The sequence below is a fragment of the Ananas comosus genome, linkage group 16, assembly GCF_001540865.1.
Source record: "Ananas comosus cultivar F153 linkage group 16, ASM154086v1, whole genome shotgun sequence".
NCBI lineage: Eukaryota > Viridiplantae > Streptophyta > Magnoliopsida > Poales > Bromeliaceae > Ananas > Ananas comosus.
In genome coordinates this window covers 7,428,758-7,451,042 of record NC_033636.1, presented here as the reverse complement: position 1 = coordinate 7,451,042, position 22,285 = coordinate 7,428,758, and the positions used below count along the sequence as shown (strand labels likewise).

The 22,285-nt window shown below is 35.2% G+C and overlaps 2 protein-coding genes across 2 annotated transcripts; one reads left to right on the top strand and one right to left on the bottom strand.

Moving 5' to 3' along the window:
- On the top strand, positions 4,355-12,522 carry LOC109722053 (guanylate-binding protein 4). The gene is made up of 14 exons (XM_020249919.1): positions 4,355-4,847; positions 5,756-5,917; positions 6,286-6,351; positions 6,510-6,653; positions 6,759-6,872; positions 6,944-7,045; positions 7,223-7,408; positions 7,989-8,078; positions 8,151-8,285; positions 8,903-9,025; positions 9,498-9,583; positions 10,106-10,718; positions 11,034-11,111; positions 11,249-12,522. Exons 1-14 carry the CDS (start codon positions 4,542-4,544, stop codon positions 12,272-12,274), a joined length of 3,231 nt encoding a protein of 1,076 aa, XP_020105508.1. The 5' UTR covers positions 4,355-4,541; the 3' UTR covers positions 12,275-12,522.
- LOC109722054 (NAC domain-containing protein 73-like) lies at positions 13,257-19,064 on the bottom strand. Its single transcript, XM_020249920.1, has 3 exons — positions 18,876-19,064; positions 17,529-17,724; positions 13,257-14,044 (listed from the first exon to the last, which is right to left on the bottom strand). The coding sequence occupies exons 1-3, from the start codon at positions 19,029-19,031 to the stop codon at positions 13,503-13,505; spliced, it is 894 nt and encodes a 297-aa protein (XP_020105509.1). The 5' UTR covers positions 19,032-19,064; the 3' UTR covers positions 13,257-13,502.

Sequence of the window (22,285 nt, the reverse complement as noted above, 5' to 3'; positions counted from 1 at the left end):
AAATTAGGGACACTTATTTGTGTCACTAAAATCAAAAAAGTGTCACTAAATAGCAGCACTTATTTTGGGATATACCGACACTTTATTATGTGTCGCTATATACCCTGGAGACTGCACATATAGCGACACTATTTTTAGTGTCGGTATTTTTGCTAGCAGCACTTTTTTTAGGTTTTAGGGACACTTAAAAGTGTCGCTATAAACCGTTTTTGTTGTAGTGCGATTGTACTCTTTTCCGTATTACTGGTTTTCTCAACGTGTGGACAATAATGTAACTCTTGACGATGGAGAATTTACTTCTTCCCTTTGTTCTCTATTTCTTTTTTGTCCGTGATAACTTCATCATTTGTGTCCTTTCTTTATTACAATTTGTTCAAATAATTTACCATGAAAATACCTGGACTCCTAAAGTGTGAGAAATGAGGCCAACTTCAGTATTTTCTTCTGCACCTGGCGAGCGAAGTCCAACTCCAACTGCATGCTGGGAGGAAATAGGGCACTTTACTTTTTTATTTTTCTCTCACTCTTTGATTTTTACCCCTTTTTTTTTCAAAACATTTTTGACCCTTGCAGTGAGTTCTCTTAAAGTGTTATATGGTTGGGTCTCAATATAGAATATGGTTGGGCCTCACTATAGCATCCAAGAATAACAGCATCAATGAATATGAAGTGCAAAAAAAAAATAATAAACACTATCCTCTATTTTAATGCATCACTATTTACTTTCTTCTATTTTAAACAGTTTGCATCAACCATCTTTCTACCTATCTGAATCAAGAATTCCCCATCTTCCTATTTCTTTCTTTTTATTTGTTATAACATTTTTTTCTTGGTATATATATTCTCTACATAATAATTCACTATTTGTTCATCCTATAAAGCTATTTATTTTTATTCTACAAGTTCATCCTATAAAGCTATTTACTTTGTCCCCATTATGTAAAAATAATTCCTCCTTACTTTTTATCAAACAGAATACGAAGTACACCTGCAAAGCTAAAATTTCTGAAATTGATATATCTTTTGGTTGGTGGTACAAAGCATGTTATAACTGAAAATCAGCTGTCAAGACATTTGGTGATACTTTTTTGTGCTCCAATTGTGATAAGAATGATCAATCTCCTATACCATGGTAATTATTTAGTTTCCTACATAATGTTTTATAAATTTTTCAATAAAAGAACTTACTATGCATTCTTTCTTCTTTCCATTATATTGTTAAAAGGTACAAATTAAATACTATTGTTGAAGATGATACCAGTTCTGCAAATTTTACCATTTTCGGCAGATTGGCCCAAGATTTGATTCATATTCCGGCTCAAAACCTCGCTACTTCAGCTGGTTTAGATAAATTTACTCTTCCTCCTGCAATTAAAATAATTATTGGAAATGAACATATTTTTCAAATAGTACCTGACATACACAGGTTCAGAGCAAGTGTTCCTTCTTTTAAGGTTGCTAAAGTTTTAAATATTTAGTACGATATAAAGGAGAATACTTTTTCGTCTAAAACTTTAATGATTAAATGTGAAGAAAGACTTGATTCACCTACTACTCACAAAGAAGTTCACAAAGAATTATTTGAGGAAGCATCCCCAAGTACAACCATTTCGTTCAGGTGATAATTATATATTTACTTTCATGTATGTGTTTGTCTTTGCGTTTGTGTGTTTTTCAAAGCAACTGAGATATATTGTTTTACCTACAGCTCTTAGGCATCTGCCGATGATATCAAGGAGATCCAGCTTGCCAAAAAAAAAAGGCTTTGGTGAGTTGGAATTTACTTCATTTCTTACACCTAAGGTTATGTTATACTTATGTTTGTTATTGTGTTCTTTATTTTTATGTGCAGTTTTGATGAAGGTTCTTCTACAAATGAAGACCAGCTATGAAGATTTAAAATTTACGTTTTAGTGTGCTGTTAATTTATTATATTCCATTAGAGTTACGCTTAATGCTGTGTTTTGGTTACACTACTGTCTGTTTATCAAACTACTTAATGCTGATTTACGCTTACTGCTGTATTTATACTGCACTACTGTATGTTTATCAAACTATTTATCCGAAGCGAAGCGCTTTATTTTTTAGTGTACTGTTAATTTATTATATTTCTATCAGAGTTACGCTTAATGCTGTGTTTTGATTACACTACTGTATGTTTATCAAACTACTTAATGCTGAGTTATGCTTACTGTTGTATTTTTACTACACTACTGTATGTTTATCAAACTATTTATCCGCAGCGAAGCGTGGGGTTTTCACTAGTTAAAGGCTAAAGCACAAGCACATTTCTATATGCTTCTTTAGTTTTTGATGGGACCATAAATGGTACATTTTATCAAATTATTGTCATCGTTGCTTGCCCTAACTCCCACCGTACAAGTTGCGACAACCGCACCTCCACGGGCCGTTTGGTTAGATGTAATTATAAATGCAGTGTAGTTAGAGATGTATGCAATTGAAAATACGACAGTTACAACTACATGAATCATGTTTGGTTGGATGTAGTAGAAAGCGCTGCAAGTATAAATAATTTGTTTGGTTGCATGCAATTGAGAAATAATTTTTAAAATTTTATTACTTTATATATATGATGGTGAGATTACTTCCAATGTAAAAAAGAAAAAAAATTTTTGTTTAAAAAATATTGAGGGGGTAAGCATATTTTTTATTTAAAGTTACTCTCTCCAACTGCTGTAGTTGGAATTGCGGCCAATTTGGGCGTAGTTTGAACTGCTACAGTTGAGCCTCCTCCTACAGTTCCTACTGCAGCAGTTAGAGTTAAATACATCAAATCAAACATGAAATTTGTATTTATATACAATTACAACTGCAGTACAGTTGTAACTATATGCAACTAAACGACCCCTAAGATTCAAATCAAAGTTTCAGTTTAAATTTATAAAAGTGCATATAAGGCTTTTATAGAATACAGAAAAGTTCGTATATCACAAAATAAGAGAAAATAAAGAGCAGCAGGGTAAAATGAAATACGAAAGACTATCATGTATGATGTATAAAAGTGGTGCAGAATACGAGTATGCGTAATTCAAAAATGGAATAACATGATCTAACTATCGCAAAATATGCAATCAACATATTCATTGTCGATTCACCACATAGTCCACGCACAGGGATATGCTCTTCAAATCCTTTTTCTTTTTCTTTTTTTTTCTGAAAAAACTTCTCATACCATTCATGTGGTTTCACTTTCTTACTTTATTATCCTGTGGTTTAAATTGTATTAATTTAATGCCATGTGGTTTCATTTTTATCTTTTTATTATCGATTTTACTATTTTTTTTTGTTAAATCAGTGACAAAGTTAAAACTAAAGGGTAGTAAAGTAAATATTCAATAAACTTAGATGGGGTATCTGAATCTTATGTAAAAAATGAACTGGGTATTTTTCAATTATACGTTTTCAATTCTAAAGATCTGTCTGATTTGTTCATAACTAAATTTCAAGTGAAAGTGATTTTTGACTGAACCGATATTTAGATAACAGTTATATTTCTAGCAATGTTGTTACATAGAAAGCTAATAGTATGAAAATTATAATTATTTTAATATTTTTATTTGTTTTATCATAATTTTTTACACTAGCATATAAAATAACAAAATCAAATTACAACAATTAACTTTTCACTGTTATATCAATTTTTTTTCATATTTAATTTTGCTATCACCTAAAACAAATTTAATTTATGATAAACTAAATAATATAAAAAATAAAATAGAGTTAATTTCATACATATCCATGTAAATATAGTGAATGACAAATATATATACCTACAAAGTTCAATTTTATATGTTGTTTCTGTAAAAGTTCTAATATTTTCAAATATGTCATTTTGATTTGTTATCATTAGAGAACCATTTATATTTTCAATTTTGACATCACAAATATATCCCTCCAAAACCGATAACAGTATAGTATAATAAGGTAAAAATGTCAAAAACTAATCATTATTAAGTATTTAACCTATAGTTAATTAAAATTTTCTAACAGATTCTCACAACAGGGATATATTTGAAAACATTATGAACTTTTATAGGAACAACATATAAAATATATAAGGATGTACTTATAATTCAATATATCTATAGGGATATGTATGCAATTAATCCTATAAAATAAGTACCGATAAAAAATAATTTCAATAATAATAATTTCAATGACACGTTACACAAGCGGGACAAGCTGGCTCGCCCGGGTTGGGATCGTGTCGGCGGGTCAGTGGTCGGTCGGTTGCAGCAGGTTTGGTTTAACTCGTTCGGACTCGGACTCGGATACTGTAAGATTGTGAGCGTGAAACCCACGCGGCTCGGCTCGATCGAACTTCGCTTAATTCCCTCTCCCCCTTTTCAAAACAAAACCCTTCTTTCTCTCTCTCTCTCTCTCTCTCTCTCTCTCTCTCTCTCCTTCTTCGACACGAAATTTAGGAAGCGCGCGCGAGAGAGAGAGAGAGAGAGAGAGGGTGTGTGTGTGGCGATCGGTCGCGACGCGAAGCTGCTGCGGGAGCGAGAAGCCGCTGCGCGATGAAGCAGATGTTCGGGTTCCGCGGCGCGGCGTCGTCCCCTGCTACTCCCGGAGCAACCGGGGACCCCCGGAACCCTAGCCGGACCCCTCTGCCGCCGCCGTCCTCCGCCGCGGGCAACGGCGTCGGAGGCGGTGCTGTCGCGCTCGGCCCCGCGCGGCCGCTCCGCCTAGTGTACTGCGACGAGGGGGGGAAGTTCCGGATGGACCCGGAGGCCGTCGCCGCGCTCCAGCTCGTCAAGGGCCCCATCGGCGTCGTCTCCGTCTGCGGCCGCGCTCGCCAGGGCAAAAGCTTCATCCTCAACCAGGTTAGCGGCTATATTTGATGCATTTCGGTGCTAATTTTGTGTATGTTAGCGATTTAGGGTTATGCATCCTCAAACAGGTCTGTTTTCGGTTTTCCGGCCAATTTTGGAACATTTCGTTGGTAATTTAGCGTGTCCTAGCGATTTAGGGTTATGCATCCTCATCCCAGTTTCTTACTTCTTATTCCGGCCAAATTTGATTCATTTTGGTGCTTTAGTTTAGTGTATTGCAGCGGCTTAGGGTTATGCTTTCTAAATTAGGCTTCTTTTTTTTTTTTTTTTGGTTCTTCCGGTCAATTATGATGCATTTTGGTGCTAATTTAGCGAATGTCAGCGATTTAGGGTTATGCATCCTGAACTAGGTAACTTTTTATTTTTCCCAAACAAAGTTGAGGCATTTTTTGGTGTCAATTTCGTGTATGTTTGCGTTTTATGGGTGCGCATCCTCAACTGGTTCTCTGTTTTCTTTTTCCGGGCCAAATTTGATGCATTTTTGTTCTTAATTAGCTTATGTTAGTGATATAGAGTTATCCATCCTCGACCAGTTTTTTTTTTTTTCCTGGCCATGTTAGAGTAAGTATTTGTTTGATCCTGTTATAATAGTTTTAATGAATTTGCCATGTTTAGCATTCATTTGTTCAAGAATCTTTAGATGTCACTTTGACTAATATTTTGCCGACATGACTCTTCTTGTATTGGTCAAACAAGTTTATGCAATATCATTTTGTATCTTAATTTGTAGTGTTTTGCTGTCAGTCACTTTTAATCAGGCTCTCTGCTTGCTGCTGAGCAGTTCTTTATATTACCATGTAACTAAATCGCAGTATTAATGTTATCTATGAGTATTTGCATTAAGTTGTTATTTCTTGGCACGATCATCTGGTAACCAATTTATCTTTTGCTTATCATAGCTTTTAGGAAGAAGTAGCGGCTTTCAAGTGGCTCCCACTCATCGACCTTGCACTAAGGGCCTTTGGATGTGGAGTGCACCACTAAAGAGAACTGCTCTTGATGGAACTGAATATAATCTTCTATTGCTTGATACTGAAGGGATTGACGCCTATGATCAAACGGTTAGTTGCAATCCATCTTTCTTAGTCTATTAGTGTTCATGTTGGTTCTTCATTGGTATGTTCTTTTGAGTGGTGTGCACCATCTGTGTAACTTCATGTTTCAGTTAGTTAATATGGATTTCTTCCAATATCTAGCGTCTCAAGCCCCAGTCAACTAAATTGTCCTTTGATACTTATCTTGAGATCTGTACGATTATTAGGAACTCTTCATCTTCTATGCTTTTTTATTTTCTTTGTCTAGAATCGTATGTATCCCTGTAAATTCAGAGCCACTATGTTTTTGTTGCAGTATGCCTAACTAGCTGTTTTTTTTTTTTGATATATTTGTTGTTTGTTAATGCTGTTTGTATTTCACTTTGTATTTGCAGGGCACATATAGTACCCAAATATTTTCTTTGGCTGTTTTATTATCGAGCATGTTTATCTACAATCAGGTATGCATGTTCCATGCTGAGCTTTTTGTCTTGTTCTCTATGTGTTAGCTGTTAATTGATGCACCCGTTCATTACTTGCAGCTTATAAAACGGTAAATCTATTGAATCCAATTATATTCTAAATAATTTGGTAATTTGTCTTTTCATTTCATTTGCAGATGGGCGGCATAGATGAAGCTGCACTTGATCGTCTATCACTTGTCACTGAAATGACAAAACATATACGTGTTAGGGCTTCTGGTGGAAGGTCCACTGCATCCGAGCTTGGGCAGTTTTCTCCAGTTTTTGTTTGGTTATTGCGAGTATAAATATTGTTTAAATCTTTGCAGATGCGTCTACTGTGTTTTTAATTTTTCGTTCAACTTCTGATTTTCTAATTATCAATAACTTCTTTTTGTGTATTTAAGGATTTCTATTTGGATTTAGCGGAAGATAATAGGAAAATTACTCCACGTGACTACCTTGAACTAGCCTTGAGGCCAACGCAAGGTGGAGGAAAAGATATGCATGCTAAGAATGAGGTACCGCATGAAAAAAGCTCCAATTTGATTCACTAGCAATGCTTATGCATGTGTATCCTTCATTTCTATAGATTCGGGAGTCCATTCGAGCCCTCTTCCCGGATCGTGAATGTTTCACTCTTGTGCGGCCAGTGAACAAAGAAAGTGATCTCCAACGCCTTGATCAAATTCATGTAAGTATTACCTATCGTATTTAACACGAAATCCTTGAATTTCTCCTATGTGAAATCCAGCCAAGCATCTATGCTATTGGTACTAAGACTGTTGATAATAGAGGCGGGTAATGGGAGGAGCAGGCCTTCAATTATTTGAACCTTACTGTGAACTTTGATGTTTACTGCTTTCTACAGATGGATAGGTTGCGTCCAGAGTTCAGAGCTGGTTTGGATGATCTGACAAAATTCGTCTTTGAGCGAACTAGGCCTAAACAAGTTGGAGCAACTATGATGACTGGCCCTCTCCTTGCTGGTCTTACGCAATCGTTCTTGGATGCCATCAATAAAGGTGCCGTCCCTACAATATCATCCTCATGGCAGGTTAGTTAATTTGTTGATGGTTAAAGATAGGTGCTCTGAAAACATAGTTCATTGTTGTGTGTCACGTAGTAGGAATGCACCATTTTTTGTATCATATTTTGGAAGAATTATGTCATGACAAACAAGTTATTACTATTCCTTTGACTATTCTGATGTTCAAAATTGGTCTGCTTTTTTGTTTTCAATTTTTTTTTAACTAGACTTTATTTTGTTGAAATTCTTAAATTAAGAACTCTGTAATTTCAAATTGAAAATTGAAACCTAAAGATGATGCTACCAATTTGGTTCACAAGTTTCTGGGGTATAGAACATGAGCTTTGTAATTAGATTCCATCATGACATTGAACTTGGTAGTTCATGAAGTACGATTCGTAAGGGGAGAAAAATTTTTATTTGATCGAGTACACTGTAATTTAGCATTGTTTTCCTTGTACGTGCCATTACTATCTCATGACGGTCCAGTATGAAGTAGCCGACCTATGTTGAAATGAAAAATCAATGATATGACTAATGTATTGATAGAAAATAATGTAGCATGCCATCCTCAATTTGAACTGTCTGATGTCACTGAGTTTGGCAGAGTGTTGAAGAAGCAGAATGTCGCAGGGCATATGATTTTGCAGTTGAAGTTTACACATCATCTTTTGACCGTACAAAACCTGCTGAAGAGGTAAGAATATCAAGTAATGGCATTGAATATTTGATTCATTTTGTTATGCTGTACTAACTATATCTATTTTAGGATGCTTTAAGGGAAGCACATGAAGATGCAGTTGGGAAAGCTCTTGCGGCTTTTAATAGTTGTGCCGTGGGAGCTGGATCAGTACGTCTGAATTATGAAAAGCTTCTCCATAGTTACTTCAAAAAGGCCTTTGAGGTGAATACTGTCTGATTCATATTTCTCTTTTATGAATAGAAACAAAACGAAAGCAGATTCCAATGTTAATAAAATTTTAAGCAAGTGATCAAACATTCTCATCAAAGTTATTTTTCTCTTAATATTCTAGTATAAACTTCTGGCAAGTTCTTTGACAATTGTGTTAAGGACATGGCAATATGCTTTCTTGTGTTTAAAGTTGCTATAAGCTTTGATTAAACTTTGCTCCAAGTTGTAATTTGGAAAAAAAATAACCCATACCTCAGTATTGTAATCTTACGGGATGAAGAAAGAGGAGAAACACAGCAGGTTGCCAGATGATTTGAGTTTGAAAGAATTTTGTTGTTAATCTAGGGGCTATATATTTTCTGAGTAGGATTTGTAGTAGTGCGTTATTTTTTAAGTATTAGACTTGTATAGCTTTATTCGTTTCATTTTCCATGTGCTGAAGATTGATGTAGTTTTTATCGTTCTTTAATTTTGCGAGTTGTTTTTTCTTGTTTATCATTATATACTACTTAGTGATCAGCATTCAACTGATTTCTAGGCCTGCTTTTCGAACGAACTTAAATAAAAAGATTTAGCATGGCTGATTTCTTTGCTGCTTAATTGTGCAGGACTACAAAAGAAGTGCTTTTCTAGAAGCTGATTTGCAATGTTCGAACACAATACGGAGTATGGAAACGAAGTTGCGAGCAGCTTGTCATGGTCCTGATGTGAAAATTGACAATGTGATGCAGGTAATATCTTCTTGTATTTTTAGATCATTAATTATGTGTGGTAACTCATTTATTGAGCCATATTTTATGAAAAATGTTGGTAAGTCTTTCTTTTTGCTCTGAGATTGTTAGTTTTGGTAGGCTTCCGAGTAGAGGTACCTATACTGTTGTTTTGCTATTTACAGCTGCATTTTGGCCTCAAGTTTAACATAATATGTTTGTGATTCTACTTTTTTAAATTGCTGATTTTTTTAGTTTATTCTTCTAAATGCCAAGTTGTATCTTCCAAAGTTTGGCCATAGATGTTTTGGTGCCATTTAATTTGAAAAAATCATTGAGGCACACTGTTGCTTTCTATTACCTCCTCTGACCAAACTGCAGATGCCTTTATACTTCGTTTTCGATTGTGTTTTCGATTGTGTTTTGAGTCTCTCTTCTTTCCTAGAAATAATGTTAGATTCATTAATATGGTATCTTCTTTGATTATTTGCAGCTCTTGGACAGTCTGCTTTCTGAGTATGAGTCATCGTCTCATGGAGCAGGGAAATGGAAAATACTGGCTGTTTTTCTACGACAATGGTTTGTCCCCTTTCTTTTTCTTTTTGACTTATGTAGTCAGAACAAATAAATTTTCAGCTTGTTTCGCAAATTTAGGGCCTATTTGGCTTGGCTGAAACTTCTGTGGAAGTGGTATTTCAGGAGAGCTGTTTGAAAAGGCATTAATAACTTCTTTTATGAAAGACCAGCAATAGCTTCTTGCTGCAGCAGAAGTAGAAGTTTTGAATTTGGAGCTTCTATTTCTGGGCCTAGAAGATTATTTTTTCTTCCGGGTGCAGCAGATGCTCTATTTTTTTCTTTTTTTTTCTTTTTTTTGCAAAACCGCTTTCTGCTGCTTTTAGGACAACCAGATCGTTTAACATCCTATTTTGAACTTATCTGGCATCATCTATTCCAGTTTTTTTTTTTTAAGTGTTAAAGTAGTCCAATGCAATATACTTTGCAACATATGGGCCTTAATTTTTCTGGCCCCATAGTTTCTCTAGTTTCAAAAACTTTATTTGGTTACTTTTAAGTTAGCACTTTATGTGGCATTTATTGCAGTTTGGCGGGACCAATACTTGACCTTTTCAAAAGGCAGTTGAATAGAATTGAAACTGAAATAAGTACTTTGAGGTTGAAATGCACCTCGAGTGACGATAAATTGGAACTGCTTAAGAAGCAGCTTGAGGCAAATGAGAGCCAAAGATCTGAATATGTGAAGCGCTACGAAGAAGCCGTCAGTGATAAGCAAAGAATATCTAAAGATTATGCTGGTCGTATTACTGATTTGCAAAGCAAATCCAGCAAGTTGGAGGAGCGGTGCATGAGCTTATCGAATGCCCTCGATCTTGCTAAACGTGAATCTGCTGAATGGAAAAGCAAGTATGACCAAAGTGCTTCTGAGCAAAAAGCTGATGAGGAGAAGCTAAGATCTCAACTCGCTTCTCTGGAGTCCAAGATTAATGTGAGTGAAGGGAGATTAGCTGCTGTTCGAGAGCAGGCGGAGTCTGCTCAAGAGGAGGCTTCCGAGTGGAAACGGAAATACGAAGTGGCTGTTGGAGAAGCTAAGAATGCTCTGCAGAGGGCGGCACTGGCACAGGAGCGCACGAATAAGAAAGTGCAGGAAAGGGAGGATGCTTTGCGGGCTGAATTGGCTAACCAGCTTTCAGAAAAGGTAACCTTAGCTCTTTTTTGTTTGGCTAATTTGCAAGAGACCCCCTAAAAAAATGTTTTTGTTTTTTTGCTTTGGCCCTGTAATATGGAATCCTATATATTACCCTACTTAAACAAGTTTCATCACTGTGTCCTTCTGTTGCTGTTCACGTTGCTTAATGGTCAATAGGGTAGGATGTAGGTTTTAATATTTTAGGTGAGTGATTTGAAAGACATGATACTTACGCGGTGGAGGAGAGGGGGAAGGGCACTCGGGTGTGCCTATTTATTTACCTAAATGTAGAAGCCTTATTTTTGCTTTTGTTGTACCGGACAGGATGAAGAAATTACGAAGTTGATTGCACAGATCAATCAATCTGAGAAGCATGTGACAAGTTTAATTGCGAGATTGGAGGTAAAGATTAATAGTACCCATTCCGATTGCTTTACATTTATGATATTGAATGTACTCTCTTTCCCTCTCTTTTTTATGCTTTCTCTGAAGAATTACATATGCACGGTTATGTAACACCGGTTGTAAATCTTATACAGGCTACTGAGTCTAAAATAAAGAACCATGAGACTGAATCTTCACGGTTGAAGGAAGAGATGAGAATATTAACTGAGAACTTGAATTCCATCAAAGCCGAAGCTCAGGGACACGAGAAGCAAGTCAGAATTCTGGAACAAGAAAAGAACCATCTTGAAGACAAGTATCTTTCTGAGTGCAAGAAGTTCGACGAAATAGACAAGAGGTGCAAGGATGCCGAAAGGGAAGCCAAACGAGCAACTGAGCTGGCTGACGCAGCTCGTGCTGATGCCGCTTCCGCCCAAAAGGAGAAAGCTGAAGCCCAGCGGTTGGCGATGGAAAGACTCACATTGATTGAAAGATCCGAGAGGCAGGTCGAAACCCTAGAGAGAGAAAAGGCCAAGCTGACAGATGAGATTGAGCGGCTCCGCCAATCCGAGATGGATTCAGTTTCGAAGGTCAATTTACTCGAGAGAAGGGTTGATGAGAGAGAAAGAGAGATCGAGGAGATGTTAAGTCGGAACAACGAGCAAAGGTCTAATACAGTCCAAGTCCTCGAGAGCCTTTTGGCGACAGAGCGAGCCGCTTGTGCGGAAGCCAATAGAAGGGCGGAGACCCTCTCATTGCAGCTACAATCTACACAAGGCAAACTCGATATGCTTCAGCAAGAACTCACTTCAGTTCGGCTTAATGAGACGGCACTTGATAGCAAGCTAAAAACCGTGCACAAGAGGCATGAGGAATCAGTGCACGACATGGACATCGACGAAGAGGTTGGGAGGAGGAGAAAGAGATCGAAGAGCACGACGAGTCCTTTCAAGTACAGCCATATGGAGGACGGCGGTTCTGTTTTTAGAGGGGAAGAGAATAATAACAATGAGAGCCAGGAGATTCAAGAGACAGAAACCGAAGACTATACCAAGTTCACCGTGTTGAAGCTGAAGCAGGAGCTTACAAAGAAGGGATTTGGGGGGCAGCTGCTGCAGCTGAAAAATCCCAACAAGAAGGATATTATTGCCTTGTATGAGAAGCATGTCATTGGCAAGTAACTTTCTCTTTTTTTTTTTCATAAATTGAGGATGAACTAACAAGCTGCTTCTCTTTATTATAGTAATTTCAGATAAACTATGAGGTTTGTTCTTTAGTTTTCCCTCATCTACTTTTGTTTTACACATTGTATGTATGGTTGTGGTAGTGCTTTAGCGCGTGAAAAGTGTGTGATGTGTTCATATCTTAACGTTCGTGTGAAGTTTTAAAATTAGACTAATTACTAATTGTTGTGTGAAATGCTGATCTATTAACAATATCTTGGTGTACTTTTTATAGTAAATGTAGCACTAGTCTTTACATATATTTTGGATATGGCAAATATTCTTGGCATAATTTACTGCTATCTTTCGAAGCTGTGATGGATTTCTACTATCAGTTTTATAATCTTTTTCTTACTGCTTGTCATAATAGCTAATATCTCATAACTTGTCCCAGGCCGTATAAAGAAAACGAAAATATACCAGATCATATGTAGCATTCCAGATATAAAATAGATAAAAAAAAAAGGGAAAAAAAAAAAACAAGAGAGTGGTTACTTCTGCGCAACTCAAATAACCATGCAACAATGTATGAGTTGAATCACCCTCATGTATAACGTATATGATGCTCATTTATTTGGCTACGAGATGCTGCTACATGATCGTTCCTCTGTATAAACCTTATTTGCACCAGGTAACTTTGAATTGTACATTTACTTTTCTAAAGTGGTGTGTACTGTAGAAGGTTTCACAGTGTTTGGTCAATAATGCTTATAGATTAAGCACGAAATTGCAGGTTTTGGCGTATGGGCTCAGACGAGTAGTTAAGAGCATTGCCTTATTTGGCGCATAAAGGAATTTTCGGATTTGCGCAAGAACAAAACAACCTGAAGGTCGCCTAACTATAGGTTACATTTTGAATCTTCTTATGAAAGACAAATTTGGACCTTGCTGATAGAAAGTTACTTTCAGGAAGTCAAGACACAGCTCCATGCAAGCATCATGGTTGGCAACAGAACTAATATTTATTATTATTATTGTTAAGGTGAACTGTATTTGTTGCGTATATTCTGTACCATGCATAACAATTTATTCTCAGCACAGGTCAGAAGCTACCTTACAGCATATTCAATCTGTTCTCTCTTTCTATAAAGTATACAACTCCTAATTAAATATCATACATTGATTGACAACTTTGATAAAAATCCCCCACTTAAACATAAAACTTTCCGAGTCATAGTGAATGAGCTCAGGGAATAAAACTATTCCCTCCATGATGCAGTGCAAAACCAGGCATCAGATGAGGAGCTGCTGCCCTATTTTGACTCCCTTGGTTATATACCATGAGTGATGCATTGTAGAGATCCACAATACTAGTAGTATTTGCATCTCTGAGCACACCACTTTCCTCCTCACTTGTATCTTTGGACTTCTCCAAAACTGCTTCTCTTGTAGACCCACACTGCCTGGGTTGTGTTTGGTAGAACACTTTGGACACAACAAGCTCCCCATCCTTCTCTTCTTCATCTGAGCCCAAGTGGTACTGGTGCATGACCCAGTTGGTTTTCTCCGGCTTTCGCTTCTTGCCGTAGTTGGTGTAGAGGACCAGGATCTTCTTGTAGCCCTTGAGCTTCGCCTCGACGAAAACGGGCCGCGTCTTCCCCGTTTTGTGCCACCGGGTCTCCCCGCCGTGCGGGTCGGCGTGCACCTTCCGCCGTTTCCTGGTCCCCGTCGTGTAGGCCTTCGACGGGCGGTGAAAGAAGTGGCGGATTAAGCCGTCCTTGCCGACTCCTGTTTAGCGTACGTATCAGTTATTGCCATATCGTGAATAGTCCCATATAGAATAATGATAGAAATGTATCGAAATGTATCAGATGTTGAACATATTACTAGCTATTTTTCTATCTCTAGATAGAGAGAGAGCTAGAGAGGTTTACAGTATCCATCTTATTTTCATGTTGTGAAACACTCGAATTTTTTCCGAAGATCATGTATGATTCTAAAGTTCAAGATACTTATATTTTTCTGAATTGTATTTAATAGTATGGATCATTAATTTGACTTAAAGTACAAATAAAACTACAATAAAATGATCAATAATAGCCTATAGTATGTTAAAGGAGTCCCAATACATTAGTAATGCTAGTCATACATCCGAAAAGAGTGTAAATCTTATACTGTATCTAACGAGTGTGATTTCTCCATGGACAAAACTTTAGTGGGGAGTTCTCCAACAACGACTCATTGGCAAGCCTCTTGTCATGTATTAATTTTACCTCCATTTAAAAATTCCTCGAGTATTTGTAATATTAAAATTTAAAAAAAACTTAGAAATTCTCAAGGGAAGGATTATAATCTTTAAATAGAGGCAAAACTGACACATGTCAGCAGATCAGGACCTCCTCAACGAGGCGTTGTTGGAGAGCTCCCCACTGAAGCTTTTTTCTTTCTCCACCACTTGCGTCGTTGTAACTGATGGAGAAACTGTACCAATAAGTTACGCAGGGCGCAAAATTTATATCCAAAAGTGGGTGTATATATGCATGTGGATAGCATTTTAGCATTTTCCAACAAAATTAAGTGAGCAAATTGCCTGCAATTCCCTGAACTTCAATCATTTTCAATCTAGTCCTCCGAATTTTAAGTGGCTCTCATTATACCTGAACTTTTGGATGTGCATCACCACCCAAGTTCATGTAGAGAAAATATTATCTGTACACCATGCATATCTATATATGGACTCTCAATTTTATCTCACATTTTAATTCCTATCATTGATTGGGTTGCGGCATTTTCTCTACTTAGATCGAAGGTCGATCGGGTCTCAGCAGATCCAATCGATATGATTTTTTCCACAATAGAACGTATGTGATCTTGTTTACGAGTTCAGGGCTAGATATGTAGTAATGCAATTTGCCTCAAATTAAATGCATTACGATCAAAATCTCTACATTGCATGAAAAAAACAAAGAAATATTAAATGCACACATTTTATTCATTAGTACTATTGCGAAGATGTTCATTTAAAGTTGTTTTTATTGGCTTTGGCAAAATATCCATGAAATAGAGGAAAAAATTAATATTGGCTGAACCTGGGCCAGGGTGTATTAACCCATGGACCACACCAGCTATAAGGTGTACACAACTCACGTCCTTAAAATGAGAGGCTCCTTTATTTTTGTAACAATATAATTTATCATTATACTCATTGGGAACCAAAGAAGGCCTCCCCTTCGCACATTGGCCCCAACTTTTCCACTATTTTTTATTTTGCTCCCTATTTTTTTTCAACTTTTGAATTTCTTTTTCTTGGAAAATTTTTTGGTATCAGTTTTTTCCTCCAGTTAAATAATATTTTTTAGTTAATGTGAGTGATATTTTGCTATTCGCACTCTATTAATCTTAATCTTGCGTTAGAGAATTAATACTTTTCTAATATATAATATTAGAATATTTATTTTGATAGTCGAATGTTTTTTGCAGTATAAAAAATATCTATTTCAATTTTCAAATGCCTTTTAATTAATCTTATTTTTTAGTGTTGCTGATAATTGTTTATTGATTGCTTCACTAATCTGAAATTTAGAAATTAAATACTTTATTAGTTGTATCTGTAGTGATAAAAGTTAACGAGGGCTTCCTTTCATCGTCAGCGACAACGATGAGAATGCTACCGCCAATGCTACCAAAGATAATATTTTCACTCCAATTAATTTTTTTATATTTTTTTATTCGTAAATTTTACACTGCTGATAATAGAAAAATATTACGCATTTTTTTAATATTATAATGAGCTTTTTTTTATTTTAAATTGGTTTATTTATTTTAGTTATTTGGTTTAGATATTTTCAGAAAGAAATATAGTTTAGTTTCATTTTTTTAATTTTTAATTGTTCAATACTGCTCCCCGTAGTTAGTGAACAGCATCATAGTACAGTAACCACTCATTTTTGCTCCTTATTTATTTATATATGTGTTTCTATATCGTGTAACTCCTTGCTAGGGCTCGTAATCAAGCTCGCGAATGCTCGTGTTCGACTTAAAATGAGTTTAAGAGTGATCACTCATTTAGTAAACTAGTCAAACACGAGCTGAGATCAGCTTACTCGTGTTTAGCTCGATATACATAGCTCGAATATATATATAATATTATAAATTTTTACTATTTATATTTTAGGTCAGTCCAAATGTGAAGATCTATATATATTTAGTAAGTTTCATTTATTAGATAAGATTTTAGTCTTCTTTCAACTTTTCACCCAGTAGTAAGACTGGCAATCTAATCTAACATACTGTTCGCGAGTCAACTAGTGTTCGGCTCGTTATTGTTAGTTTTTATTGAATTTTTTGGTGATTTAAAATTTATTAGGCCTCTTGGATAGCCCAATACTTGATGGGCTTTGTCTGGAAGCCCAACTAAAGATTTTTATATGTGAACTCACATTGGAAACTAAAAGTATGTTGTTATTGTTTATATACTCTTTCATTCTCAAGCTAATTATTTGGGAGAAAATAAAAGTTATACTCTCGACTAAACACACACATGGCACAAGCACGAGCACGAGCGGGGTTTAGCGGGCGGCGGCGCACATGGTCCAAACACCCGGTTTACTTTTTTTTATCTTCATTTTTATTTTTTTAGTTTTATCTTTATCTTTATTTTTTGGGAGTAAGCTTTCTAGTATTTTGCTGGATCTCCTAAAGCTTATTCGGTTTATCTTGCACCGCCTTAAAAGCGTGCCAACGGGGTGGAACGTACGTGGATGTTGTATCGCTGGAAGTAAATGCCGAAAAGTCTCGCACGTGGAGGAGTAATTTTGTTTTTAGGACAGTGCTCTGCACGTCTCGATCTACAGACCTTTTCTATTTCTTTTCTCTACCGAATTTATTATTTAATTTACTTTCAAAATTTTTCTAAAACTAAAATTAAACTTTCGAATTGTATTTAAAAAATATTTAACTAAAAGATCAAAAAAAATTTTCAACAATTATTTTTCAGCTCGATATTTTAACAAGTCAATAAACGAGCAAACACGAGGTGGCCAAAGTTCGCTCTTGTTCGGCTCCTTTACATCCCTCCTCCTTGTTGTATTAAACTTATAAGTGTATTCATGCAATGTACGTAAGGTCGCTGCATGCATGCATGCAAAATAAATCCGTACAAAAACACCCAGAAAAAGAAAAATTTTTATAGACACAATTAATACTAGTGTGAATCTTTATAGGAGTAGAACAAAGAATTGGTATATATATGTGTGTGTGTGTGTGTACATACCAGGTAGCCTCTCAGGGTGAGTGTAGCAGATGCCGTCCTCGCCGTCGATCGTCGGGATGAACTCGTCGATGAGCGGGTGGAGCTTCTGCGACTCGGGCCTCGCCTTCCCCTCCAGGTGCTCCAGAAGCTCCTGGTCCGTCGGATCGAACTTCACCCCGGCCGGAAGCCCCGGAAGTTCTTGTATGGCACCTGCACCCTGATATCATACATATCCATATAATATATGCTCTCATTATTAACTTAACATAAAATTTCATAAGATTAATTAATGGCCTGAATAATAACAATGAGGTACATATATATACACACTTTGTTTTCACATATTTTTTCTTTTTTCTTTTTTTTGTTTCTTGTATAAGAAGGTGGATAAGAACACAAAGCTGTGTGAGACAATTGTTTCCTCTACATGCAAGTTACCAAATAATGATATTTCATGTTTAATATTTCACAGATATTCCTGATTATGTTGTGTGGATGTGGGTAGGGCAATTGATGTTGATTGCTAATGGCTTGTCTCTGTTTATGTTGCTGTAGACCAGGTTGTGTGTTTTGTTGGATTGTGTTGCTTAATTAGATTATGCAACTTCATGTACAGTTTATGTAGCAGTTTTATACATTTTTTTGGGTTTCCCAAATTCTTCTCAAAAAGAAAAAGAAAAAGAAAAAAATTAATATCTAAAGTTGAGGCATTTTAAGAGGTGCAAAATATGAAGTTGAGTTAAAATAAGAGAAAATTAAATAAGAATAGGAGTCTAAAAAGACTTGAGCTCAGAATATTTTTCTTTAATATCACCAAATAACTGTTTATCTCTAAAAACTAACATTTCTATAGAATCGTATTTCAAAATTTTATAATCGAGAAAAAAATTATTTCAAAGAACTCAAACCATTTGCCAAAAAAAACATATATTATTATATATATATATATATATATATATATATATATATATATATATATATATATATATATGCACATATGGAGAAGAACAGTACCATTTTATATATGCCCCTCACAATTTGACCTTTCACTTTGAAATAGGGCTAAGACGAGGAGTTAAATTTATACGAAGTTAATGATCCAGAGTCGAAGTACAAAGATTTGAATTCAATGTATTCTGCTCTCTGCTATCGTATGAGCAACTGTTTAACTCTAAAAACTCAATATCCGCTATACCTGCGACAGATGCTTTATTCTAAAGAACTCAAACCATATATATGCATGCAAATTAAGATATGTTTACAATTAACATATGATGTAGGAAGCTAGAGTTGGCTTAGCATGCATGAAAGAGAGAGGAAGGAGAATTTTACATGCACTACTACAACAACAACAACTACTACTACTACCTTCTCCTCATAGAGTTGTATCCGGTGGCCGCACGAAGGGCATGTCTTGATCAATCTCGCGTGCGACTCACCGCCGATAATGGCGGTCGACAAGGCCGAATTCTTGTCGTTGTCGGTGCGATCGCCGTCGCCTCGGCTGTTGTTGCACCATGTCATCTTTCTGTCTCTCCTCTCATAATACTCCCCACCACTTCACTCACTCTTATAATGTGAAATAAAACCTCTTCCTCTCTCTCATCCGTCTCTACTCTCTCTCTCTAGATCTCTACTGTACAAAAGATTAGGAGAATAAGAAGGAAAAGAAGATGAGAGAGGGGGAGAAAGAAGAAGAAAGAAAAAGAAAAGGTGCAAAGAAAGAAGAAAGTAGCGTACTTGTCTCTAATTAAGCTATATTATTTTATGAAGCTCTCTCTCTCTCTCTCTCTCTCTCTCTCTCTCTCTCTCTCTCTCACTATAGTTTTCCTTGAGCTTTGGGAAGGTATAGAATTCTCACCAACTTTTGTTAACTCATCTACCATAAGATGAGGAGGGGGTGGAAGAGGGGAAGAGTACGGAAGAGGAACCTCACATGTCTCTCCTACCTCTTTATATATAAAGATAATATTATATATATATATAGATATATATTTAGTACATAACCAAGTATTAATAATATAAATAAAGGACAAAGGAAAAAATAACAAAAAAGAAAAGAAAAGAAAAAAAGACCACGCAAGCTAGATTTTGTGTATAGAAGCTTGTGGTTTATTTGCAATATACAAAGAAAAATCTACAAAATTTTGTAAACTACAGGTAAATAATTAAACTCCATCCTTAATCGAAATTACTAATTATACAGTTATTTTGGTTGCATGTATTGCATGTAATTTTGTAAATTTTAAAACACGGAGAAATCTAGATATAAATTGAAGATATATTTACTCCTTTTTTCAATTTGATGCTTAATTATCATAATTAGAAGGGTATATCTGTTTCTTTATGCTTTGGAGTTAAACAAAATCAAAGCCAACAATTTGCGCTCAAAATAGCTACTTAATTAGTAACTTTGCTCGAGGAAAATGATCCTATATATTAAACTATTTGATAAACTTTAGAAATTTAGATATTCAAAAATTAAAAGTTTAAATATCTATTTAAGAAAATAAAAAAGTCTAGTGAGTCTTTGTATACCTTTTTTTCTGACGTATATTTTGGCTAATGATATCAGGTTGCTTGACCCTCAAGTTTTGAAATGTTAGTGTATACGTGTTATATATATGGTACAATAATTGGACCATAACTATAATAATAGAGAAAAATAGAAGGGTGAAATAAAGATACATAAATATCTCATGAAATTTAGCAAATTATGAAACAAAAAGAGCAAATGCAAGTTGGTTGAGTGGAGATGGGGCAACATGATTCGTAAGAGACATTTCACCACATTGAGAGAGATGTGTAGAGAGAGAGAGAGAGATATAGGTATAGAAATATATAGAGAGAGAGAGAGAGAGAGAGAGAGACTTTTTTAGCTACAAGGTCACCCTAGAGTATCTTGAAAGAAATACCCAACAACAAAAGACCTACCATTTTACCCAAATTCAATTAATTTCCTATTTTTGCTATTTTATATAATACTTTCTAATTAATATTAATAGAAAATGATCAAATAAATCTACTATTTTATGCTACCACAAGTTATATATGTATAAGTTTATATGTACTTTTTGGTACCGTTTGATTCGGGTATAAACAAGAACTAGCTATTACAGGAATAGGTACAAATATGGGGATAAGAAAAATAGCGTTTGGATGAAAATTGGGTTGTTTCCGGGGATAAGAACAATTTTAGATAGTTTTATATAGAAAATGGAGGTGTTGGTGGGGATAACCGAGAACTACTATTCTCGGGTAAAAAATTAGTGTTTGGGTATAAAGGGGGGGATAAGGGCCTATTCCTATCCCTATCCCTTAACCAATAAGAATTTGTGTACACATTATTTCTATTTGAGTTTACTTGGATTAAATCAAACTAGCTTCTATAGAAGTACTATTTAAATAAATTAAGTTAACTGGAAAAAATAACCTGTATCTCTGTTAGATAATGAGAAACAATAGTTATCCTTTAAAAGCAAAATCTATTAGATAAGCCTGCGAAACTCGAACCTAGGATATACCACTCTGATAACATGCTAAATTATAATATGAAACAATCATTATTTTGCAAAATCTTAAGCTACTAGATAATGGTATTTTTTAATATGTATATTCGACAATCTTTTATATATAAGAAAATATACCTAAGAACTTGTTTCTACAACAAAGTAGAGTGTTGAAATTGAGCTTTCAATTGTAGGGATGAGTATGTTCTAAAGTTGAAATTGAGCTTTCCATTGTAGGGATGAGTATGTTTTGAAGTTGTAGGAAAATATTCCAAACTTCTTTTTCTCTTATTCTTTTAATCCTACTTCTCATAGCAAAGAAGTTGGTTCAATCGCAAGGCCTACAAGCACTTAAGTCGCTAGAGCAATGCTCCTATACACCAGCTAATTTTAGACTTTAAATTATTCAAGATGAACCGTTGTGATGAATTTCTTGAAATGGCTATTGTTTCCATTGGTACTGAACATCGGGTACCGATCAATGGCAAAGATTTTTTTTTTTTCATTATGTTAAGAAATTTTCAACCTACTAATATTTTATTTTTGTAAATTCTCCCTCTGGAACATTCCATCTTCATCTTTCTCCAAACCCATATCCCTTTTGCCTTGCATTTTTTAAGTAACATCTAATCTATATATACCATGTCAATGTGTAATTTAATAATAAGGTAAAAACCATTTTAAAGATAATGTAAAATAATAGTAAATAAAATTTTAAATTTTAAATTATAATTTATAATTAATTTTCAAACATAAAAATTTAATTTAAAAATTATAAAAAAAATATTTAATTAAAAGCTGAAAATATAAGCCAGGTGTTGTGGCTTGTAGGAGAAGCCATCTATGACAATGTTTGTTTCTTCTTATATCTTTCTTTAATTTAATTCCCCACAAAAGACATATATATACATGGCTTGTTGTCGTGAAAAATCGGATCAGATATTGTGCACGGTTGTTCGTGCGGGGTCGATTTCAACGGCGTTTGGTCGAATGTCGGATACACCCAAAATGAACACGTGTCGAGCGTGGAACGGATTCTAAAGTTTGATCTCGTATATATATATATATATATATATATATATATATATATATATATATATATATATTAAACTAACCTCTATCGTGTTTCAACAACAACGATCATCAAAAAATTGAGAGCTTAATTCTTTATACATCAATCCTACTATACTTTGGGGATCCTAACTCACTCACCAACCAACTTATCATATTAGATTGCCTATTTTTATTAATTTCCCAATCTACGTGTTG

Coding starts and splice junctions, on each gene's coding strand:
- LOC109722054 (XM_020249920.1), bottom strand. CDS start 19,031: ATGACATGGTGCAACAACAGCCGAGGCGACGGCGATCGCACCGACAAC. Junction 17,725..18,875: donor TACAACTCTATGAGGAGAAG/GTAGTAGTAGTA, acceptor GTATGATATCAG/GGTGCAGGTGCCATACAAGA. Junction 14,045..17,528: donor TCACCCTGAGAGGCTACCTG/GTATGTACACAC, acceptor TACGCTAAACAG/GAGTCGGCAAGGACGGCTTA.
- LOC109722053 (XM_020249919.1), top strand. CDS start 4,542: ATGAAGCAGATGTTCGGGTTCCGCGGCGCGGCGTCGTCCCCTGCTACT. Junction 4,848..5,755: donor AAAGCTTCATCCTCAACCAG/GTTAGCGGCTAT, acceptor TGCTTATCATAG/CTTTTAGGAAGAAGTAGCGG. Junction 11,112..11,248: donor GTTTAATTGCGAGATTGGAG/GTAAAGATTAAT, acceptor AATCTTATACAG/GCTACTGAGTCTAAAATAAA.